This window comes from Anopheles coustani, chromosome 3, assembly GCF_943734705.1.
Source record: "Anopheles coustani chromosome 3, idAnoCousDA_361_x.2, whole genome shotgun sequence".
NCBI lineage: Eukaryota > Metazoa > Arthropoda > Insecta > Diptera > Culicidae > Anopheles > Anopheles coustani.
In genome coordinates, this window is record NC_071288.1 from 51194491 (window position 1) to 51213373 (window position 18883).

The 18883-nt window shown below is 46.4% G+C and overlaps 1 protein-coding gene across 1 annotated transcript in view; it reads right to left on the reverse strand.

The window, feature by feature from the left end:
* LOC131262540 (headcase protein) overlaps nt 1-18883 on the reverse strand; it is a 109852-nt gene that overhangs the window by 75233 nt on the left and 15736 nt on the right. The window contains exon 3 of the mRNA XM_058264578.1: nt 7993-8089. Within this exon, the coding sequence (XP_058120561.1) occupies nt 7993-8089 (97 nt within the window). The remainder of the gene's footprint in view (nt 1-7992; nt 8090-18883) is intronic.

Sequence of the window (18883 nt, forward strand, 5' to 3'; positions counted from 1 at the left end):
ACTACTACTGTCCCAACAATAACTCACTCTCCTCGGTAAGGTCGACGCGGTTATTGAACAGCGCGCTTACTCTCCTGGCGTCTGCTTTTCCCGGGCTTGGTGTGCGCTTTTCCCGACGCCTAGTACGAATAAAAAGAGACAACCCTCCAAAGAATTCACCCAACCCCGGCTATCGTGCCGCAACTCTCCACCTGGGCTTATGCTATGCAAATCACTTCCCAAACCTTCCGATCACGATCGAAACAAACCGGGAAGCAAACACACACACAACAAAACGACGTTTGTGTCGTCCGTGCACAAAACGCAAATCGATTCACCCCGAAACCCGAAAGCGCATTTGTCTCACTCGATGAATCTCCTGCTGCTGCTGGATATACTCGTGTCTGTACCGCCATCCATTTCAGGGACGCTTTTCCGCCCTAGCAAGAAAAACAGGACGAGGAAGCGATCAAAAAGAGCGACAAATTCTTGCAGCAACTTTTTTCTCATTAAACTTCCTCGTTTAATTTATTATCATTCCGGGAGGAAGCACTTTTGCGCCATGCCGGAGTTTTTTTTTTTTTTTTGTTATTGGAACCGAAGACGACATCACCTTCCTTTCTTTTCCCACATTCCTTCGAACCCACCAGACGACACCACCCACCCACAGGATTTTCCGACGACACCGGGGCGAAGTTTTGCTTGAAGGTTCGGATGGTTTGTGCCTGTAATGGCATTCTTGCGCACGTCTACGACAGAGGACTGACGCGACACGGCTTTCTCGGGCTCCACACAGCTTTTCCTGCTTATTCCCCACCACCGGATGATCTTTTTTCCTGCCTTCCGGAGCGACTCCGGGAAAGTGTCGATCCTAGTGATTCTAATGGCGGCTCTGACCGGGATCGTTTTATTTGTTCCGCCTTGTACGTTTAGCCCACATCACATCGACATTGCATTATCCGTGAAGTAGTCGTCGTATGAAAATGAATATCGCTGGTATTCTATTTTCAAATTAAATTGCAAAAGGCATAAACGGTGTTAAAAGGAGCACAAAAATGTACATAGTTAGGAAATTTGTTTCTGAACATATATTTAGGGTGCATTCATTGCAGTTTCTATTCTTTATAACCGAAAATCAGTTTCATCATAAAATAATTGATGAAATAATTCCCGATTTTCTATCGTCCTGAGACAACCTTCATACAAGGCGTCCTCTCCAATTCGCAGACGAAAACTGTACAATTTATAGCTTTTTCGCCAATGCTCGCCCGTGAAACATGGTCCCTAAACAATAAGCAGCTTTATTAGACTTGATCCGAACGATGACCACCTTCGCCACGCCCGTCTGGTTGGCCTCCGACCGATGAGTCAGGGAAGCAAAACTTCAAGTTACCAACAGGACACCTCTCCCGCTGAACGTACAGTTTTTACCGAAAGTGCATCTTCTTTTCTTCTCTTGATTATTATGAGTAGTGGTAGTATTGGTTTTTGGTCGCACAAATTTAATTTCTTCCTTAAACCAGCGGCCAGACCAACAACGCCCGATGGTGAGCTCATATTCACTACTACCCGAGCAGTTTCGCCGCCCATAAATCATACAACATAAACCACGCTCGTAAGACACATAAATACATCACCGACGATGACGACGACGAGCGAAATCGGAACAAATCCTTTACCAAAAACCGGCTTCGAAAGTCCCAGAAAATAAACGTATAACTTCTGATCTCAACCGAAAGTAAGTTCGGTGAAGAGGGGAGAGCTCATGAAACTTCTTTTCCAAGAGAGGCAGAGTCAAGTGATCCGAAACTGGTACACACGGTGAACGTTTTATGACACTCGAACCCATATTTTTAAGCCGCTCGTTCTGTTCTCCTCTCGAGATTCGGAACTGGGTGCGAACCAGAGATGCAGTTGCAAAAATATGTCCCGCGCTCCCTTCAACGCCCCAATGTCTATCATCGGGAAGGAGCAAAAGTTTGACTGATATTCGCGACATGCTCTACCTCTGGTTTTATGACCATCGACTGCTTCTGCTTCGAAAATGTCAAACGTAATCTGCATCGTGGATGACAGGAACCGATGCTGGCGAATTTCCTTGGTACACTCCCTTTCGCTCCTCATTTATGCATTGTAGATGGATTACAGGAAAAAGTTTTCCCTCCTACCTTCGGGCAAGTTATGCAAGTTTCCATTATACACAACACGACAGAAATGAACGTCCCAAGCCCCTACCTACATCGCGCTCGCGCCAAACTCGTAGTTACTATAGTTCGGCACTAGATTATGTCGTAAAAACTAACGAAGCAGATGGAGCCGTATAAGACCCACAGACCGACCTCCCGTGTTTCGGAGGGCCATGAGAAGTTTTCTTTTTACGAGCACATTAAATTATGTGTGTGTGTCTCGCTTCGGCAGAGACATCGACAAAGCGACCGCCACCAAACAACACAGTTCTCCCTTTTTGGATTTAGGTATCCCTTACCCAAGATGTCTAGGTGCGAAGGGCGGAAGTACTGGAAGATCATCGGACGGTACAATTTTTCAGCTCATTGTGTACACTCCATTAAGACATTACTACTAGCGTCAGCCCTTAGAGGTGCTCGTGTCATATGCAAGTGCCGACCCGGAGTGTTTCTTTTCTGTGTGCTCATGCTTGCTTGCTCAACAAATCAATCTTCCCAGGAGTCGTGGTCCGATGCCTGCTTGGAAATCCCCTACGACACCATCGTAAGGGTGATGAATGATTTTATACTTCGTTACCGACACACGACGGACCTACGGTGAAGCTCTCCCACAAAAAGCACACCACTCGCTCTCTCACCTTCCCTCCCTTTGAGTTGCGCGCACACGCGGAAGTCGAGAAACAAATTATTCGGTGACCATTGAAAATTAAACACCGACTCCAATTAGCATAAAGCGGAAGTTTGGGTGCGCGCGACGTTTGGTATATCTAAATTATCTCTTTGTCGAAGGCCTGCGCTCCCGCATTCGGAGGGCTTTTATCTTGACGGACAGGGGTTGAAAGATTTGATAGCGCTCTTTGTTGCCATCGTTTTGAAGTCCAGTGGAAAAGATGGCAGACAGTGTGGCGTGTGATTGATGAATGGGACACCCGGACGCAGGTGATGTAACGTGAAATAGAGCCGCTGTAAGATAATATCTTCATCCACAAACAGTGAACCCATCGCCTTCTTCTGCACTCTAGTACTAAATTTCTCCATCCAACTCTTTGTTGGGAAACACGGGATGTCATCCTGCATGGTGTTGGTGGGGGAAAAAATTAGGAATAGTCGGTACTTAGCAACAGGACACTTTTAAATCCCGAACCCAGAAAAGAACAAAATGGAAGACCAACATCACAGCCGACCTTTGGAAAAACAGTCCATCCATCTCCCACAAGTGAACCCATCCGGCGCGCAACCGATCTACTCGGGACTAATGAACCCATTCCGAAAATGCGTCACTTGAGTTCGGTCATTTTAATCGTCGCTCCACGACGTTCCACCAACCCGCCATCAATTTCCCCATCGTTTGTGCTAGTCAACCAAAACAATGTGCACCCGAAAAGTGAGCTACCAACCACCCGGGCAAGGACGAAAAATGTTCATCCTTAATTAGCTTTAATTACTTTCATTATCATTTTTATAGCGACCGGAACGGGATGCCCGTGAGGTCACTTTACCACCAGCCAAAAACAATGGAAAAGCCACTGTTTGTGTGTGTGTGACCGAGTTGATTCTCGCAGCAGCAACAGGGTGTGCTCGGTTTTAATAGCCGTTGGGTGGATTTTCCACCCGCAATTTCCCGAATGCACTCCTTCGTACACAACCCTTTACCCGAAGTCGATTTTCTTCCCTTTTTTTATTTCTCTAGTTCCGAGCAAAAAACGAAACTTCCGACAGATTTTTGCGAAAAGGAAACCACCTTCCAAAGAGCATCATCATTATGCCCGGGAAGCACAACACGAGACACGGATGCCAAGCCGGCAGGCCAGACACCCATTTGTTGCGTCGTCGATGGGTTGCGTGAGTTGTCGGTGTTGCGGTTGAGGTGATGAATTATTTATCTCCGGTTGAACGAAAAACCGGTTCCGATCATAACCACCACCACCACCCGGGGTATGCCAACCAGATGTCCTGAAGATCATCCACAGGCCCTGCTGCCAAAGGCTAAAACCGATGTGTGAAAGTGACCGGAACGTCCAGAACCTGACAGAAATTTATGATAAACAGGATCGATAAATAAATGTCCCATCTTTGAGGATGAAGCACGTTACGTTAACGCACACAAACACACACTTACGAGAGGAGGAGTAGGACCTCTCTTAATGTGTCGTAATTTCGAAGGCTAAACTAGATCCAACGGAGAGGTCGACCTTCACACAGCCCTCGTCCTCGTCACGACCGGGAGTGCGCCTCGATGCTTTATGAGGATGTAATTGAATTTTTATGATTTAATTGGAACACCAGACTGCGCTCGGCAGGTCTGTAATAAAATCCTTTTCGCCGGGGGGATCCGGGAAAGCAAGGGACGACGAGAGAACGCGTTGCTTCCCATCTGTGCGCTAAAGATAATGTCACGTGAGTCGTAAATCTATCCGAATCAATGAACTTCAGAGCTCATGGTGACCTGTTTGTTTATACTTTAACCATGAAGGGGTTTTAACTTTTCATGGGCACATTCCCGAAGTCCATTACTGCATCATTAACTCCCAGACTGGTTGTGCCATTTTTCAAAATGCATCGAACGAAAATTATCACACCAATCATGGACGAGATAAGTAAGGATTAAATTTTAATTACACATACCACGTTTAAAAAGTAGTTACATTCTTATCACCAGCATCGCCTCTCCCAACGAAAATAAAAGAATCAACCGGTGACCGGTAAAGGCGACGACATCGTCTGCCAGGCGACGGATCCCCAACGACAAGCCACAGTAACATCACGCAAAAGGACATCATGCCCATCCGAAAGAACGCAAACGGGAATTTGAACCGAAAGGAGAATTATAGGAGAATTGATTGCTTATCGATTGTCGCGCGAAAGATGGCTTTTCCTTCGCTGGTACTTCGCCGTCCGTAGTTCTGAAGATGGTAAAAAATAAACTACCAATCGACTCCTTGCTCCCCCCCTCAACCGGATGCGCAGCAGCTCTGGAGGGGGCTCGGAAAATGGAAAACTTTTACACTTTCCGTTTTGTTCAGGTTCCCCGTTTTTTTTGTTGCATTTAACTGACAGGCCATTGCCGCCTGGCACCCCCTCCCGTTATCGATCTCCTTCCCTTCCTTTTGCCAACGGTTTCGTCGTTGTGTCGCAGCATGTTATCGGCGAGAGAGAGGAGTTAACGAAACTTCGAGCCAACCCTCGATGGAAAAGGTCAATCACTATGGGGGGTTGTGGGTGGTAGGTTCAGTATTTTTTTTACTTTTTCATCCCATCAAACCCACCTTCAACCTCCGATGGTAGGGGGCGGAGGAAGAGCGGGGAAAAAGCTTAAGCAAAAGTTCCGACTTCAACCGGCGCCGTGCCAAAACTCGTATCAAACACTAATAAATCACTGAGGTTTTTGCAGCAATTCGCTTACCGGGTTTTGTGCCGACTTTTACAGAATACCGAAACGGTTCAACGGCGTTTTTTTATGTTAGATACACCGGAAGGATGTGTAACCTCCACTTACAGAGCTCGTTTTTCACAACAGATCTTTTCTGGTGTCAATGTCCACCATAGTGGTGGTTGTCCACTTAGTGAGTTCAGAGCAACAGGATCTTTGAAAACAAATCCTCCTGCTGTTTGCTTTCGACAGATCTGAAAATTATGTTTAAAAATAGAACCAACAAAACCTAAACTGGTTTTTGAAATGATATGTTCAACTTTAAATACTAGGTACAGACATATAATCAAACCGTAGATAAGTAAAGTTTTGTCTAATTTTTGCACGATACAACACACAAAGGTACTTTAAAACCTCTTCTACATTTTTGTAAAATGCCGTAACGCACGTTGACAATTTCAAAACGACACGTAATATAATACGCGGCACATAAATAACGCTTTGCTCGTAATTAACTGCTATAACCTGCTGACAGGAGCGGAGACTCGAAAACGAATGGAATATACATGCGGCATTCCAGTTGCCCACACAACGCCAGCTTCTCATCGTGCATACACGATGCCGTAATATCGCAACCAGCAAGCAAGCAAAGGTCAGTAATAACGAACGGCGGTTAATTCAGGTAACCTCATAAACACCCATCAACTCCCGGGGAACTCGCCGTTCAACCGTTCGCTTCTAAAAAAGGCCAAACCCACCAGCCGGCCACCTCGATGATACCCCGGGCTCTGCTGGAACCGCACACCATGCGAAAGGTAAAAAGGTGCGTCCAAGCGTGGTACCAGAGAGCACACTTACGCTTTTTCGCATGACAAGTGCTCGTTTCTCAGCCCGGCTTGTGTGATGACCCGCGCGAGGGCGAAGAAGATGCCTTTGGAATGAATTACGCGACAAAAGCGCGAAGACGTCTCGGAAATGTATTCCCGATCACAGGCGTAAACGAAGAAATACCCCCGATTGCCCTGGTATTATGCGTACCATAAACGCCTGCGTGGAATATTATGAATCTGTTAAAGAGTAGTAAGTTTTATGTCAAAGCCTCGAAAAACTTCCGGTTTCGTCCAAAAGCCGGTTCAGATGAGGACAGTTGTTGCGAAATCCTCCAAACCTATGCCAACCCAAACTACGTTACTTCGGGTTTGGGGGAGTGAAATACATTGTCACAACATTGTCATGCTCTTGTGGTTTTGCCCCGACTTCGAAGGCATGCAAAACGTGACTGTCACTCATTAGCGACCGACAACAGCGTCATTGACACTTTCTGCGGCGAGGGGGGTACGACGGAACAGGGCGCTTCTCGACCAAGTGAGCTCTGATGCAACCGACGGTCGACGACGAAGGAACTAGAATGCGGAACTACCGGATCGCACGAACGAACGGCGGGGTCCCGAGTACCTCGTCTTTTCCCTTCGGAGTACTTCCTCTCCCACACTTCACGCCTGGCAGGGTTCCAAAACGATGGAGTAGAGTACCTAGTAAAAGTAGTAAAACTCACATTCCTATGCCTGAACGTTTTGCTAGTATTTTCCGTATTGCGGTTGGTCAGTAGCGTACCCTGGGCTAAAACACACCCTTACCAACATCTTCGCCACCAAAAGGCGTTAGGGTTTTATTATCACGCCACAGAGGCGATAAGTTTGTTGAGCTAATGCGCGGCGCGCAATAGAAATGTTAGAAAAAGGAACACACATCTCTCTTCCGGCCGTCCAAACGCGTATTGTTGACCAATTTGCCAGTAAAACATTGACGTTTGCCAAGGCACGTTTTCCTTTGCCTAGGTTGCGCGATGATGTCAGCCGGGGGTTGGACTCCGTGGAGGGGTTTGAGAAAAGGGCACACACCAGGGGACGATCCAGTATTGCGTTGCAACAGAGTGTACGGGATGGATTCAAAGACTTGTTGATAATATATTTTAAATATAGCAAAAAATGAAAGCAATAAAATTGCATCTTGTAAGTTGATATCAAATAAAGATCTTTTCACATGTTACATATGATAATCATGTTCAATTTTAAATCTTGACCTAACATTCATACGCCAAATCAATTTACTCAACGTTCTTAGAGAAGTGACACATTGTCGTTATAACAAAACCGCAAAAGGAACACACACACAGTACTCAACAAAAAAAACCAAAAGTACTTCCATTCCATTTAGGAAACGTGAAACATGATCTAGCGCGACCCACATTACGGATCTCCACACCCGCTGTTGACCACCCGTAAGCCAAGAGCCACACGTGCAATTCAGCGGAAATGCACCGGAGAAGTGCATCGAGAAGCAACTAGGGGTAGCAAATGTGTCGATCGAACAACGAATCCGTTTGCTTGAGACGTGGGGTGTGGTGTTCTGACTGAAAAAGGGAATAGAGCCAAACACATCTCACGACACACCTACCTTGATCGAGTAGGAGTTTATCCGCTGCCGCGGCAGCACGTTGAACGACGAGAAGTCCAAACGACGCGAGAAGATCCCGTTGGCACCCGATGTGGCACTGTAATGGAAGAAGGAAGAATAAAAAGGGTAAGTTGTAGAGCCCGTGAAATTTATACATTACAACGCACGTAAAGTAGCATAAAGAGAGCTAAAGAGACGACACAAATTGGGCCTAGAATCTTTAGGGTGGTTTTTCAAAAGGTATAACTTAGTTTTGAATGAGACGCTGCAATTGAGAGGATCCATAGAGAATTGGTTTTAATAATCCAAGCGTTGTTTATGTTCAACACCTCCATAACTCACGAAATATTCAATCGTGAAGCTATACATAAGATAATCTACTTACACTCTGCCCTAAGCTTGTTTTTTTACTTAAAAATTGAAATTATTTCTCTATGAAAACGATATGAAATAACTTAACATTGCAAATTTGGAACATTTAGAAGCAAATTGCCTTCTACAAAATCGAACTGTGACGCAATGTGACATAACAATTGGAATACCAGCTCACCGCACTCACATGCCTATTATTATCGTTGAACATTTAAACCACAAAACATAAACAACGCCTTTTCTTTAAACCTTCGATGCCGAGAGTGTTGGATAAAAGACGACGATGGCCAAACGATGTTATCAATTAGCTGTATCGACATTTCCAATCCATTACACGCGCGTCATGACTGATCACTGCCAAAGATCGACCAAACTCTACGCTGCCTCGGAGGAGCATAAACACGTGAGGAACACACACAAAACGAAGGAAATTTATCGCCACTCCCGCGTTAAACCTCGAGGCCCCTCCCTTCACGCCACCGCAACCTCCGAGAATCCTCAGCACATTTGCCGACAGTTCTTCGCGCGGTACGCAAATAAACACTGGATGAGATAAGACGCCGGCAACGTGAGTAGTAGTAGTAGCGCGAAACGAAAAATAAACGGAAAAGCGCACGACGGAATGTTCGGCAAACCCCAAACTTGCAGAAGAGTGCGCGCGGGATGGAGCGAGGAAAGTCATGGCAAGATAAGACGCAGAGAGCGCACAACGTCGTTCGTCGGGGCGCGATGCATTGGGTGGACGGAGGAACACGCCAACAAAAACGCAACCAGAACACGATCGAATGCCAAATACTCGAACCTACGTACAACTCCCCTCCTTCCCCTGACTGAACCAACCGTGGGATGGTGGCTGCTTATCGCGAATCTTTTTTGCAAAACAAACAAGAGCTTGAGGATGTTAAAAAAAATGTCAATTCAAAGAAAGCCATAGCAGAAGAACTGAAACTGGATCGGGCACGGCAACATGAGGACTAAGAGTTGGCTCACTTTTATTCTCAACTTCCTCTCCTCCATCCAACCAGGGGGAAACGTGATGATAATGGACCTTCGTTATTCTATCATGTCAACAATTCGATACTGTTCCAAAAATCCGCTATCGTTCGTTCGATATTTTACTCCTTCCGTTATAAGGTGATCCAGTGCACTATCTGGATCAGGATGGTTTGGATCACGTTAAACGGAAACACCTGAAACTTGGCGCCACATGACCGATCTGCGATGCAAAATAATTTTTGTGCAGTTGAAAGTTTACAATCAACCTATCAGAGATGGACAACTTACTATATGTACTGATCAGATTCTCAAAACTGACGGTAAAAATTTAGCTTTTATCCATTTATCCATATAACCTCTGGCTGCATATAAAACAGCGAATGATCCAAACAGCGAAATGTTGTCTCCAACGTCGATTGACGAAAGAAGTAATATGGCAAAGAGTGCGCACACAACACATTTCGAGCGTTGCTTTATTGGAAAACTTGAATGCCACCAGTGATTGAAGACCGAAACTTTCTTCTAGCTTCAGTCAACCCACCACCGGATAGCAAAGCAGATGCCAAACCAGCCGCCATCCAGAAAAACTTTCGATGATTCATCGATAGTATACCGCCACCATTTCCGATGCGGCACCCACCCATCGTTTGGAAAATCCATTAGAACCGGCGTGCGAAAGGAGTGAGGAGAGTTCACGAAGCGTGTTTACCTAAGTTGTGCATTGTGTTGTTATTGTTGTTAGCGGACATACACTGTTGTGTGGGGCTTTTATTTTTCTTTACCAAGCCCAACATTGGTATTTCTGCCTTAGGTTCGGGTCAGGGAGGAGTAACTCCCAGACAAGTGGGGACGCCGGACGAGCTGAGGTCGTAACGACGATTTGCTCTTCGCCGCCCCGGGAAGCCTCGTCAAGGTTAACTATTCGTACACCTACCTCGTGGTTCCATTGCCTTTGGGGAGGGTGACCTTCGGTCAGAATGCTTCCTCCTAAAATCGCCTCTTCTCTTCGCCAAATCGACTCACGCAGGAGTGATCATATATTCCGCGTGCGAACGGGTGTAGCATATTACCGAACACATTCCGCTGATTTATCACAAAACAAAGAGCGTCTCAAAGCACGAGACCCCGCGGTAGGAGTCCTCTTTTCTTATCAAAGAACTATACCCCTTCTCTCGGCGACTCCGAAGGCCAAGGGTAACGGAACGAAAGATGTGCCCAAAATACTTCTCGTTCAATCAAGATACCACACCGCAACTACCGAGCCACACCAAGTGTGACGTGCCTCAATCAATCCCCGACGTAACTACCCCACCACCCATCCACCACCTTGGGCACAAACCCATACTCAAAAACCCAGGGGAGGGCAAGTATTTGGTCGTAACATCGAACAAATCGTGATTTCCTCCTTCTTAATATTCGGCAGGTTTGGTGTATCTCGTTTTGCAAGGGGAATATGATGGTCAGGAGAAGAAACGATGGTTAGAATCCTCCTCTCCCGCCGCACATTTCAAACGTGACAGGAATTCATTTGACGCGCGCGAGAACAAACCGGACGAAGCTTGGTCAACGCCACACCAAAGCAAGCAAGCAAACACGTCCAGCACGGGAGGCAGAACACACAATTTCCACGGTTCTCTGTGGTGCAAAATAAACCAGCAAAACCTCCCCGTCGTGCATAACCGCATCGTAAATGAGAGTAACATAACTCAAAAACAACGCAGTGCGAAAAAAAATCTGATTGAGCCCAACTGGAATTATCTAATCTCTTCCTGTATCCTTTCCTTTTCGTTACACCAGATTCCTTCTTTACGCCGTAAATTCATATGAGAAGAAGTGGAAACGAAAACAGACTGCGAGACTGTGTAACACATTCACACCGATCTGGGGACGAGCTAAGTGGGTGAACGCGGGAAGGAATGTATACGAAAACCTGGATTGACCTACACCACATCGCGATCTCCCCCTCGAAAGGAGGGAAACACTTAGCCCCATCGGTACGATAAGGCGGAAACGGAATGTTGAAAACAAAACTCGTATTCATCCGCAGAAAAGACTCGCGCGCTGAGAAGGTGAAACACGCAACAACTATTCTCTAACACACACGTGAACGGTTGGTGAATTCCTATGGCCACCACCCCCTTCCTCCAGTAGGAGGAGGGCCCTCCGCTGACTAAAACGCTAACTACAAACAGGAAGATTGAAACGCGAAGTTTGCGTGAGTGGAAGAAGTGCAAACTGGCCATAACAACAACAATCCCCAGTGCTGTATCTCAAATGCTTGCTGCCGGTGAAGAGTGTAGAAGCTGGTGAAGGGGGAGTGGAAGAAAAAAAAAGCGAAAACATCAACAACTCGACCAAGCGCAACACGACAACCACAAGCGGCGGCACTGCCATAACCATGCATATGCTGCCCATGCCACCATGCCAGCACCCAAAGAGCTCGCTGTTTAACCTTGACATTGAGAGTCGGCGAAGACGTCGGCAAAATTATCGACGGAACGCCGGATTGGGTGGTGGTGGCGGTGGAAGCTGCAGAGAGCTCCACCGCCTCCACCGCCTCCACCCACCCACCACACACCATCTTGATTTTATAATCCACCTTCCGGCGTTTCTTTCGCGCGTCTTTGTGGCGTTTCTTTCGCGTTTGAATCCGAAAAGAAGCATAACCACACGCCCGGCTCTGCGAGCGTGTGTGCGCGTGCGATCGCGATCCGATGGGTGGCACACATTTTTACATGCTGTATATGTAATATAGAGAGCGCGGCCCACGACGGTCCGCTTACAAACACGAACATTGGCAGGCAAAAAAACCCCAACCACGTTCTTACTCTATCGCTGTGCGCTGGTCCGGTCGTGCAACATGCTTTTTTTCTGTGCGTATTCAAATGCCTCCTACCAAATCTAACATCAAAAACATAAACATTCTGAATCAACTTCTTTCGGTGCACTGCTTTTTTTGCTAATGTAGGATATTTTGGGGGAAGAGAAAGGCAGCTTTACGCATTGTAAACATGAAGAGCTATAACTCTCCCAACAAATTGAAACTAATCTAAATGAAACGAAATTGATAAAGCAAAACTATCACTCTCGACCGTAAACTATCAATTTGAATAACAAGCACTCGATCACGAGATCTTGAAATAAAAACGCATTTAAAAAGGTTTAATTTCAAGCATGACAAAAATATTGGTAAAAAATGAGACAAAATCTTGATTTACATGAAACAATACTAACACTCCCGACCGTAAACTATCAATTTGAATAACACGAAATCGATCACGAGATATTAAAATATAGACCATAAAACACATTTAAAATGATTTAATTTCGGGTTTACTTTTCAAAATTCAACCGTGTCAAAGACAATAATAAAACATGAGACAAAAACTTGATTTACATAGTTTTGAGCGTGTCCATCCGATAAATAAAATCCAGTCCACCGAAAACAAGGTCAAATGCTCGGTTGACTGACTTCTCCATCCCTCGTTTGTGCTGCTGCACTTTGCACTTTCTGTATCTCACAAATTCATTGCAAGGCCATGCACCGAAGAAAATGCCATCGAGTTCGTTTTGCCTTGGTACTAAAAAAAACTTGAGCAAAAACAGAAGCACCGAGACGACGCAGCAAAAGCAGCTCCGCCGAAATGCCAAAAAGATCAATCAGAAGCCGGTTAACACTTGGAGGTGATTTAAAATGCAAAAAAATGGGGATGGAGGGAAACAGAATCACTCGTATATGAACTTCTCGAGGGAAATCCCTAAGAGAGGCTGAACATAAACCAAAACATAAAAATCGGATCACGGTGACCTGTGTTTGGGATTTAAAGGTTTGTTCCTTTCGGTCTCGGATTTGCAAGCAGGTGTGGAGATATATAGCGCAATCCCGCTCTCGGGCGCAATCTGATTCGGATGAAGCTGATAAACGGTGACATTCTGTGTTCAGTAAGCTTCCATCAATGGCAAACCCTGACGAGAGCAATGGTTGTATGAATAGCACGAACAGAACAAAGCCCTGAGGAGATGATGTGTTACCAGAACTTATACAATGGTAATAAACCAACGAAACATACCTGCCACCTGCCTTTAATTTGTTTAAATTTATTGATATACTTCAACCCTCGATATGTTTAAAAGTCGTGATACTGTGCTACCACAACTACAAAAGACAGAAGGTTGTCCCCATTCACGGAAGAGGAGTCTACAGATCTACCTCCGAAACAAACCGTTCTCCCCCATTGGGGTTCCACTCTAAACAATATACAAATCGAACTGTTAAACACTTCGGAAGCGAAGATCAAAACGAACGAGACTCACTCTTCGAGTGGGAATCGCAACCAACCATCGAGATCGGGGATCGGGGTTTCCACCAACCCCAGGTTGACCTTGGAAATAATTACCCCGCCAGACAGATACTTTGACGGCATAAATCATAAGTGTAGCGCGCGCGAGCCGGCGAACCAAAATCGAACGTCCCAAGAATTATCCGCGTCTCGGAACCACTTCACTCTCCACAACCACAGACCATCGTCAATTCCTTAGAGTATACTCCATCATCTCCTCCGTTGAATCTCTGTGCCGATCGATTGTGGTCCCCTACCCTCGATAGGGTTATGAAGCCGGCGCCTATCGTTTCCTAGCCACATACCGGCGCGATGAGTCTCTTGCGAGGGGATATAAAAATAGCAGCACTCTGTAATATCGGACATTGCGTGACGCACTAAAATGTAGGAGAAACCGACTGACGATCGTTTCCGCAGAAGAGCAGCAGCACTGCAATGGGGTCCTGAGACATCCTATATTGCATTATCGATTGTGTAAGTGAGTTGCATGTTGCTGCCAGTTTAATGTCCGCTCTCTTTTCGCTCAACCTTAGCGCGATGTGCACATGGCGGCAGACAGTGACTGACCGTAAACGCGAAAAATCAATTAATCATTCACCAACAAAACGGGTGCGCAGAAAAACATGACCCACTATCGCTACCTTTTTTCCATACATCCTGCCTCTTCGCAGCATTCCACTTGTGGTCAATCATTATCGCCCACCAAGAACGAAGGGTGGAGAGGCCCCTACGGGGTTTCACGCTCAGGAGTTCCTCCACGTTTGGCATGTTGGCGGGCTCATCTCCTCAGCGCCCTTTTTCCGGTCCAGTTGATACCACAAACTTACACAACCTAGAAGCAGACGATAAACTTAGCTGGAGCGCTCTACACTCTGCCTGGTTGGTTTTTGGTGGCTTCTTTCCAGACATTCTCTGAAAGGGAACGAGTTTTCCGCGTGCGGGAAGGAAACCAGAAAGGGCAGTAACAACAGTGTGTTTTGCGAACCACTAATACCAACAATGACTGTCTAGCAATACTTCTTTCTAGAAAGACGCCGTGTCTGTGCCGATGGTCGGATAATCAATCATCGGATACATTGTGTTGTTGGGTGCACAACCACCTCGTGCGGTTTTAACTGGGGGAGTAGTGCGTCGTGACAAGTGGGTTCCGCCAAACTAGACTAACGGCAAACAACAGTAGCCCACACCGTACCATCCATCCTCTATTCTGCTGCAAAAGTCCAGCGCGTTAGACACACTCTAACCACGCAGCTGTCACTCCAAACACAGAAGGGAACGTGCGCGCCAGTAACCATTGAGCAAAGATAAACGCGTCTCAATGGGGTTTCCAATTTGGTAGCGAATCAATAGTGTGAGCTTTAGTTTAAATACTCTAGTAGCCTGCGTCTCATCGAGGAAATGGGGCCGGGTTATACTCCAGTGCGTGTGTAAGACGACGATTGCCTATCCATAGTCCATTAGACACACCGGAAAAGTGTGGCCTGCAAAACGGTTCACCCGCAAATAACTAACCCTTCGATTGCTCATCAACTGGACGACAAGAATAGCAGTAACGGGAGTCCTCCGGGTGGTGTTGGTAGACAACCTTCTCCTCGACGTTGGCGCCCGAAGGTGTGCGCGACACAATTTATTGGTTCTACGTGTAGCCGCCACGAGGCTCATAAAACTGGGCCACATACACATATACCCTCGCCTTGGGGACATATATATTTGTCATCCCAGATGCAGCAACAACCAATATTTAAAGTAAATTTGCGCAGAGGCGGATGCTAGCAAATACTAGTCGCTATAAACTATCGAAGCGTAGTTGAATTAGACACTCAGTAGATTTTGCAATATGGCGAAAACGAGTCGTCGGGCACGTAGAGATCCCATCTACAGTGGACCCGTCGTGGGCTATAAGAAGATTAATGTTTTATGTTCCCAGCTATATATCCTGGTTCTAAAAAGACACGGACTGTTCTCCTACGGCGACCTTGAAACGACGCCAAGCTATACACAATTTTATGTTCCCACATACAATAACGGGCAGGCCTTTTCGATTCACGGACCATTGTTGTTTCGAAAGTGACCGCGGATCGGAGCTCGAGTTCCCAGACTGAGAGGGCAGGTAGCAAACCCGTCCTCTACCCCGTCAAGGTTAGAAAGAAGACCGAGGCAACAATCTTTCGGGGCGATCGCGAATAAATACACAATCGGTCGCGCGAGAGATGATACCTTGGCATAGGTCTATGATTAAAGAGACGAGACATGGGGGGCGAAAAAAAAGCCACTCCAAATGAAAATTAACCCAAATCACCATTAATGGCCCTGGGTTCAAATGCAAGCGGGCGCGCGCGCGGCTAGCCTAGTCAATATCATTCGATTCCGAACGGTCCAAAAAAACCAGGGTCCCCCAGACAGAAAAGATCCTTTTTCTATGAATTAGATATTTCCACCATAAACAACCGCATCTCGCTCGGCGATGTTTATAGTCCGGACGGTTCCGTCCATCGGATGGCGTGAGCATATTTATGAGCGACGAGTCGAACCATCATCGAGCCAATGACGCACGACGGAAGGATCACATGGAGGAGGAGGTGGGGATGCACCACAACCGAAACGTGTCGGTCTCGGTTATAGTCTGGCGATGTGCAGTGTGCGGCGTCGTGCTTAGCAGGCAGCTGCCAACCGATGCCTGGCCAGATTCGGCGTTATGCAACGAAACACGAAAATGAGTGTGTCTCCAAAAGATCGATCTGCATCTTCTCAAGGAAACAACAGGCTGCCATAATCTCGATCTCGGGTGAAGCTGATCAGTTCAGTACAAAACAAGTATGCAATTCGACGTACGAGAATTGCAACATAGAGCTCTGTAAAGGCTCCTGGTTATCCACCGAGGCACAACTCCTGAAGCGCATGTACATGGCAGATGGTCACCAAAAGATAACGGGGGTACGGAACATGCCCTCCGAGACCAAAAGAAACATCATTTTCCCCCCGAAGAGGGTCACCTCCCAAAAGGGTCTTATATTGGTGGTACGTGGAGTGTTGGTATATGAGCGTCTCGAAACGCTACCCCCTGCGATCACATCGAATGAAGCGAATCCCAACAGGGTGAACATGACTCGATTCAACAATATGTCCTTCCTCTACCACTGTCGGCATGGCACCGAATCGAACGATTAGGGGTCCAAAATGGACAAACTGGCGGTTCCAAGACTACACAAGATTTATTACATCTCTATACATGAGCACGCAAGCGGGAGCCTACAGTTTTCGTCCCCCTGCTAACCTTATTTAAACGCTTCGCTTCGTCGGGAGGAATATCTACGAAGATGACTTGCGGTGTTCCTCCAATGTCTGTAACAATGGCGGTAGCAGCAATCAACCTTTTCTCACACGAAGTTGGGGGGTTTTCAAACATACATACACACACACACATTCGTTCCGTGTTGTAAAAGCTCAAGCAAGCTATCAAAATAAACGGTCAAACATAAACACTTCCACCTTGGATTCGATTAGGCACTCTTCTGCCCATCAGGGTTCCACACCAGTTCCAAACCAAGCGTTTTCGTGCAGATTTTCAAAGCTCGACCCAAACCTCGCTTTTCGTCGAAGTGACGATCAAATTAAACCGTAACACAAAATCCAACCATTAAGAGGCACAACACCGACGGGCTAAGACCTATTAATGCAACTAGAAAAAGGGATTTTCGGTTACGTCTGAAAGATTTATGACGGTAAACCCCAGTCTCAATCATTTTGTACCGATCTCCTGGCGCGACCGTCTGAGGAGGGATCATAGGAAATTTTTGCGGAATTCGATCTTCGCGATAAATAAAGATCGAAACATAAAATGACCATCTCTTAAAAGATTCGCTAACTAAACACGCTGTAGTTCCTCTAGGAGTTCTTTTTTTATGACTATAATCTTCAAACTAATATTAGTTCCAGACTCGGGTGGATAATTTCGCGTCTGAACATTAAAAAAACATTTAGTCGTCCCCGCAATCCAGACACTCACCATGATCGCATACGGTCAAAGGAAATCGGGCGGCAAAACGTTAATTGTTATGCAGAACAACCGACACCCCCACGAAATGCGGAGACTTAAGACGTGCGGGACCAACATACCGCCATCAGACATCGATACTCGATATGTTGGTACATGAATTCCCAAAGTGAATAATGGTGGAGAGAGGCTAAGAAATTTCGGAAGACGGCGTTGGCTCAACAAACGGTTATGCTTCATCAAGCCGAACACATGTCACCAGCCATGTCTTACTCCGACCCAATAACCGTAACATACCATCCAACTTCCAATGAAGACATCGTATGGATGATCCGCTATAACACGGTTCGTACTTATTATGCGGACACGCTCACCTGTCCCCGACTCTCTTAGCCATTGTGTGTTTCTCTACGCAATTTGACCCGCGACAAAATCGGAAAAACAATGCGCAGCACACACATCTGCCCCCAAAAAGGGTACACCACTGTGTGGCGCCACCTAGTGGTTCGGGGTGCGCGCACAAGGGGCTTCTTTGAAATCACCGTCAAACGCCCAAGATTCCCCTCCGTCGGTATTAAATTTACTCCAAGAGGAGTGGAGGAGTGCTCCTTTGGTTGGTGGTGGATACGTGCGTTGAGAAAATATTTTGTCGAAGAATAAACCAACGACAACAACACGTCGACATGACACTTAACGGACCGACCACCTCCTCTGGTGTGGCGTACGACGGTGTGTTTCGATGGATCATGTCAAGTCTAGCGCGATCAGCGTTTTCTTGACCATCATCTGGCGCAAACTTACCAGAGTTGACGACCAATATTTGCCCAACGAAACACAACATACACACACGTGCATAGAGGGAGGGCGCATTTATGACATAGAAGGAATTAACAATCAACCCGTACGACACCCTTCGAGTCCCCACTACAGTTCCTATTTCTCTCTCACTTCCAACGGTTTGGTTGCTTGGAAGACACAAAATGTGCCTCTGATAAGCAAAACTCCTCAACTTCGAAATCGCGCACTTCAACTTGTGCACAATGGCTTCCATTCATCCCGGAACAGCGTTCACAATCCGTCCGTCCACTGGCCCCGCGTACATCCCTCCTTGTGCCTGTTCAAACCCCACCAATATGCAGCAAACCACTATCAATCAGCATTGGTTTTGCTGCAACAACCACAAGCTGGC